The 7,203-nt window shown below is 38.7% G+C and overlaps 1 protein-coding gene across 1 annotated transcript; it reads right to left on the bottom strand.

The window, feature by feature from the left end:
* Positions 1–484: 484 nt before the first annotated feature.
* On the bottom strand, positions 485–3,262 carry hbegfa (heparin-binding EGF-like growth factor a). The gene is made up of 6 exons (XM_046848808.1): positions 3,034–3,262; positions 2,213–2,431; positions 1,874–2,081; positions 1,631–1,786; positions 1,445–1,533; positions 485–1,280 (listed from the first exon to the last, which is right to left on the bottom strand). Exons 1-5 carry the CDS (start codon positions 3,071–3,073, stop codon positions 1,461–1,463), a joined length of 696 nt encoding a protein of 231 aa, XP_046704764.1. The 5' UTR covers positions 3,074–3,262; the 3' UTR covers positions 485–1,280; positions 1,445–1,460.
* Between the last annotated feature and the right edge of the window lie 3,941 nt (positions 3,263–7,203).

Raw genomic sequence — 7,203 nt, 5'->3', positions numbered from 1 at the left:
AAAGGTGTTCAAGAGGGTTTGGAGCTCTATAGCTGGAGATCTTTCACTCCAAATTCCCTTGTAATGCAGATTTTCGTGAAGCTACAAAAAGGCATTGTAATGTTGGAACAGGTTCAGGGTCTGAGGTCAAGTGAAGGGAAAATGTAATGCCACCATGTCTAAATTGTGTACTACCAACTATTTGGAGAAGAATCCCACAAAGCTGGAAAAGACAGATGTCCTAATGCTCATGTCCAGATAGTGTAGTTAGATATCTAACTATACTGCTAGAACTGTATGAATTGACATGATTAGCAGGCTAATGAATTCCAGACAGCACTTGGTTGGGCTAACTAGCGTTCGCTAATTAATCGCTCACCAGATGATCATTTACTTTTGCTTGAGCACCCGACACTGATCACCATCAAAGAACCTTCAAGAAGATAATTATACAGTACACAATTGAGAAACCAATAGGAAGAAATAGAAGTTTAAAAAAGTCAGGTTTAGTTTTTTATCAGGCTTTTTAATTCACATTTTTTTTTTTTTTTTTTTAACACTGAAAGCTTCCTGGTTGAAGAAAACTGATGGGAAACTGTATGCTGTTTCAAGAAACTCTGATGTGAAGCTACAAAACATGTATTTAATACTGTAATGGAGGGAGAAATGTTTCATTGGCTAGTTTTTGAGTGTTCTGTGTATTATTTCTGAAATTTTAATAAATACAATATTTCATATATATCTGTGTGTGTGTGTATATATATATATATATATATATATATATATATATATATATATATATATATATATATATATATATATATAAACCACATTTCAAACACATGAGCAGTAAAATCAGAGCATCTAAAGTTTTGGTACAAATAAATATTTAAATAAATAAATTAACACTAGGGTCTCATAAACAAATGTAAATACATAAATAGACATTTTTACAGGTAAAAACAGGTCATTTCAGAGCCACGTCGCCTAATCATCAGTCCATGTCTGAACCCACAGTACGCAAATATTTGCGTCCGAAGCATTTCTCATGTCTCAGTCCTTCTTTTTCGCACTGCAGCTCGGCGGGGCCAAGCACCGAGTTCCTGCTGAACATCCGGACAAGTCCTCATCGCAGAGATTTAAGCTGGACCTCTTGTCACGACTCCGTGATCTCTTTCTCTACCCATCCATCTCTCATTCTCTTTCTGTCCACTCTTCTTCCCTTCTCTCTCTCTTTCTCTCTTGGCCTTCATCTTGTCTAGTTTATTTTGAGGTAGAATTTCACGGTCTTCACAGTCACCCTGAAATAAAACAGACACCCAGGAGATCCAATGTCACACACGGGACTAAAAACACAACCTCAACGATGACCTCATGTGGGGATATTGTGTGCACATTTTTTGGATGTTGTGTGTGTGTGTGTGTGTGTGTGTGTGTGTGTGTGTGTGTGTGAGAGACAGCTTACCATAAGCTCCTGTGATTTAGCGATGTGTAGACGTGCCAAGTTTGACCTTCTCTTCGTTTTCTACTTCGTATGCGCCCCGTTTGTGAAACCTGTCAATCACAAAGAAATTGAGATGTCAGGTGTGCTGTTATACCACACACGGGATGGGAAATTGCTGACGTGAGTGAAGGGGAGCCAAAAACAAACCTGAGAGCTAAGAGGAGGCCGATGATGGTCAGACAGAGTGAAGACAGAACGACAGCCACGACGGCGAGTGCAGTCGTCCGACTGTATCCTTCTTTGTTTGTTGATATGGGCAGCGAGAAAAAGTGACACCTCTCACCCGTGTAATCTTTATTGCATCTAAAAGAAAAAACATGGGAAAATCATTGTTATTTCAATCAAAACGTGTCGGAATCAGAACGTAAAAAGCGTAGCAATTCGACTTACATGCACGAGGGGCCGACTTTTCTCACATACTGGCAAGTTCCATGGATACAATAATCCTTAAATTTTCTCAGGCAAGGATTTCTTTTCTTTCCTTTGCCTTTTCCCTTTCCTTTCTTTTCTTCTTTTGCTCTCCTCTGGTTTGCTTCACCTTCTCGCCTCTCTGCGTTCAGCACCGTGGTTGGGTCTTTGGGTTTGCTTGAGAAAGCGACTGCAGATGCACAAACACAAACACAAGCAGATTGACGACCGGGTTTTTATTCGCCTGATAATAAACTTTAATAATCTATAACAGATATTCATTTTTTTCGACTTATGATAGATTTATTTACTTCGAATTACCTTGAGGCATCTCAAAATCCCCTGAGAGATCGTAGTCATACTGCTCATCATCATCGTAGAAATAATCCTCTTCCTCGGGTCGATGGTCCTCTTGCTTCTTTTCCTCCGTGGGCCTTCTGTTGTTCTGATCCTCAGAGGTGCGGAGCAGGTGAATCACAGTCGTCTGTGCAGGCTTTTCTGACTCGTACCTGTCTATCGATGCTCCGCTCGCCAGAGTAACTAAAAAACATGGAAGAAACAACAACAGTAAGACATTTCAGATTTAATCGTACACTGTTTATTCCACGCTCAATCTCAGAAACATGTCCCGGTTATGGATATGGAGGTTGGTTGAAGGCCAGCAGTGACATCAGTGTGCAGATTGGCCCCATTTGCCCAAACATGAGAAAAATGTCCAACTGATGTGAGAGTGAATTTAAAAACAAGCGATTCTTTCCCTTAAATAGGCCACACACTCGACACCCCTAGAGGGTGCTGGGGCAGATTTACCAAACTCAACATGCACAGACTCTGATCTAATGCATGAACACACAGGTCGAAAATAAATAGATCATGTTACATTACATAAAGATGATTCTTAAATGGGCTGCGGACCAACTGTGCTGCCCTCTAAGAAAAGAAAGACCCTTAGACATGCTGGGACGCAGGAAATAAAAATGTCCCATTCTGGTGTTATAAGTGGAGCACTGGGGGTGGGGAGAAGGTTAGTGATCTTTTTTTAAAACATCACGTGTGTGCACAAGTTCCGAAGCACAAAGTGTGAAGTGTCAGGCGTGAAAGCGTGTGCGTTCCAGACAATCAGAAAGCCTGGAATTACTTACCGAGCACATGGGCGAGAACGGCCACCACGCACAGCTTCATAGTTTCCAACCGGGATATATATAAAAAGAAGAGAAGAGATGAAGTAAAAAAAGGGGAAGAAAAAAAAAAATCCAAAGAAGTGCTCAGGCTTGTTTTGAGTATTCCACAGGGTTCGGAGTGTAAATCCGTGGACGTCCGGCGGCCCGTGGCTGAGCTGCGACTGAGGAACGAGACAGAAATCAGTGCTGGTGGACAGGGAGCATTTTAAATAGCTGAAGGCGAAAGAGCCACGCCTGCTCAACACACACACACACACACACACACTCTCTCTCCCTACCCTCCCACCTCTCTTTCTTTCTCTCTTTCCTTCCTGTCACAATTCATATTTTAACAACATGCCTACAGCCGTCTTTAGGAGAACCCTGCATTGCATCTCTCACACAGTTCTCTCAGAACCTCTTCAAGAAAAATCCCTGCCTACAGAATCCCGCATCTCCGAAAGAACCTTTAATTATCAAAATCACTTTTCTAGGTTTATACAGTATGTACAGATGGCTCTGGATACGACCTTTAATAAAACTGAAGAGACAAATGTTTAACTAGTCAAACAACCCGCATTTAATGTTCTGGGAGGAACCTTAACCAACACGATGGGGTTCTTTTGGAATAGACGAAACATTATCCAGCCATAGAGCTCAGTTTGTGTGTTCTGTGTATATCTACACTATATTGCAATAAGTTTGCATAAACCTGGTCTTAAGTATGGTGTGCTTTATTAATTTCTCCACTCTTCTGGGAAGATGTTCTACTAGTCAAATCAAGTCAAGAAGCTTTTTATTGTCATTTCAACCATATAAAGCAGTACACAGTGAAATAAAACAATGTTTTTCCAGAAACCTGGTGCTACACAAATCAACATAGAGCGACATCACACAACACAGAGCTGAGGACTAAAATGTCCTCGCCACATAAAGTACATCGTGTGCAACCTGGTGCAAACAGTGCAGACAAATAACAGTGCAGACAGACAACACAAGACAGTGTGGGACAGATACACAAAACACACATTATACAGAACAATGTGCAAAACAAAACTGTACAAAAGAGTGTATTTGTAAACATAAACACAATGTTTAAGACTCACAGTCGTAAGTCAGCAGAGTGAACACCAGTGGGCTGAGTACACGGCCCTGAGGGTGCCCCAGTGCTAAGTGTGGTGGTGCTGGAGATGCTGTTCCCGATCCGGACTGACTGAGGTCTCCCAGTCAGGAAGTCCAGGATCCAGTTGCAGAGGGAGGTGTTCAGGCCCAGTAGGCTCAGCTTCATAATCAGGTGCTGAGGGATGATTGTGTTGAATGCTGAACTGAAGTCTATGAACAGCATTCGTACGTATGTGTCCTTAATGTCCAGTTTGGGGAAGAACTACATATGGCTGGAAATGTTCCAATAACTTTGTCCATATAGTGTATGTAACAGAGAGAAGCTTAAATTATCTTTAGATTTTGGGTAACAAATACACACAAAACACTGCATCATGAAGGGTTACAAATCCTTCTGAAGGACAGACAAAATATTAATGATATAAAGTTTTTGATTTAGCCTTTAAGAGGAAGAACGAGAAATTCTGGTGGAAAGTATGTGAGTTTATATCTTATTATAAATGGATGAAGGAAGTATGGCATGCTGTTCATTAATAAATAAAAATATTAATAAAACAGACAATTTGCTGTAGGATAAGTGGAATAAAGCACTTCAGACTCGCTGATCATCTGCTCCAACACACAAATACAAAATATTAGTATGACCTACTATTCTAACACCTAACACCTTATAATTAAATATAAATAAATAGCTTTAGTGTACAAACAAAAGAGTCTGAACTGATCACACCAAACATTAATAATTATCATTGCGGTAATAAATAACGGTAATAAATAACAATTTATATAGTCAGTTGTTTTCATGTGTGCTACCAAATGTGTTGAAAAGCGATGATAATAATAATAATAATAATAATAATAATAATAATAATAATAAGTAGAAGAATAGTTATATAGTTAGATAAACAATAATGAATTGTGATACAATTTTTAACGCAGCCTAATGTTACCCCCTTGTGGTACAAAACTGTAACTACTACAACAACAACTCGAGCTTTTATTATTATTACATTATTAATATTAAAGCAACAACAACTGTATATATAATAGCTGTAATATGTTACAAAATACATTATTTTATTACTATATGACTAAATTAAAAACTATATAAAATCTATAACTATACAATCATCGAAACATTCATATTTTCTACTTCTGTGTGTGTGTGTGTGTGTGTGTGTGTGTGTGTGTGTGTGATGTTTGGTGGTGTGATATTGGTTGGATTGGGTGTTAGATTGGGGTTTAGATTGGGGTTTAGATTGGGGTTAGATTGGATGTTAGATTGGGGTTAGACTGGGTGTTAGATTGGGTATTAGATTGGTGTTAGATTGGGTGTTAGGTTAGATTTTAGATTGGAGGTTAGATTGGGGTTGATTTAGATGTTAAATTGGATGTTAGATTGGATGTTAGATTGTGGTTTAGATTGGGTGTTGGATTGGGCATTAGATTGGGTGTTAGATTGGGGGTTAGGTTGGATTTTAGATTGAATGTTAGATTGTGGTTTAGATTGGGTGTTGGATTGGATGTTACATTGGAGTTTAGATTTGATGTAAAATCGGGTGTTGGATTGGACATTAGATTGGGTGTTAAACTTGATGTTAGATTGGATATTAGATCGGATGTTGGATTCGATACACTGGATGACATTAGGTGCATTGATCATTTATATATAATCAATAAATGAGTAATTCTTCTTCTGCTCTCAATTTTTGACATTTTGTACATACAGGTGCATCTCAATAAATTACAATGTCGTAGAAAAGTTCATTTATTTCAGTAATTCAAGTCAAATTGTAAAACTTGTGTATCAAATAAACTCATTGCACACAGATTGAAGTAGTTCAAATCTTTGGTTCTTTTAATTGTGATGATTTTGGCTCACATTTAACAAAAACCCACAAATTCACAATCTCAAAAAATGTGAATATGATGACATGCTAATCCTGAGCCACTCCTGAACCACAGATGACATCAGCAGCATCTTACTGAAGCTAAAGAGAAGAACAACTGGACTGTTGCCCAGTGGTGTAAAGTTAGATGAAAGCAAGTTTTGTATTTCATTTGGAAACCAAGCTCCTAGAGTCTGGAGGAAGGGTGGAGAAGCTCATAGCCCAAGTTGCTTGAAGTCCAGTGTTAAGTTTCCACAGTCTGTGATGATTTGGGGTGCAGTGTCATCTGCTGGTGTTGGTCCACTGTGTTTTTTGAAAACCAAAGTCACTGCACTCATTTACCAAGTAGTTTTAGAGCATCTTCATGGAGATGCTGATTTCATTTTCCAGTAAGATTTGGCACCTGCCCACACTGCCTAAAGCACCAAAAGTTGGGTAAATGATCATGGTGATGGTGTGATTGACTGCCCAGCAAACTCACCAGACCTGAACCCTATGAAGAATCTCTGGTGTATTGTCAAGAGGAAAATGAGAAACAAGACACCAAAAAATGCAGATGAGCTGAAGGTTGTCAAAGAAACCTGGGCTTCCATTCCACCTCAGCAGTTCCACAGACTGATCACCTCCATGCCACGCTGAATTGAGGCAGTAATTAAAACAAAAGGAGCCCCGACCAAGTATTGAATAGAATGTGAACATATACAGTAAATGAACATACTTTCCAGAAGACCAACAAGTCACTACAAATGTGTTTTTGATTGGTCTTATGAAGTATTTTCATTCTTTGAGATTGTGAATTGGTGTTTATTTTGTTAAATGTGAGCCAAAATCATCACAATTCAAAGAACCACAGACTTAAACTACTCCAGTCTGTTTGCATTGAATTTATTTGATACACGAGTTTCACAATTTGAGTTGATTTACTGAAATAAATGACATTCTAATTTGTACCTGTATGTGTGTGTGTGTGTGTGTGTGTGTGTGTGTGTGTGTGTGTTTATAATGTAGTATATAAAATGTGAAGTAAGTAAAATATGATGGATGAAATTATAAAATTGTGATTTAAAGGTAATTCGGATGGTGGTCAATGACGTCATCCTTTTTGAGTTGCACGCGGACTTTCTTTTTGAAGGCGCTCGAG

The sequence above is a fragment of the Silurus meridionalis genome, chromosome 5, assembly GCF_014805685.1.
Source record: "Silurus meridionalis isolate SWU-2019-XX chromosome 5, ASM1480568v1, whole genome shotgun sequence".
NCBI lineage: Eukaryota > Metazoa > Chordata > Actinopteri > Siluriformes > Siluridae > Silurus > Silurus meridionalis.
Note: the sequence above shows the minus strand (reverse complement) of the source record. Positions and strands in the feature narration are given on the sequence as shown.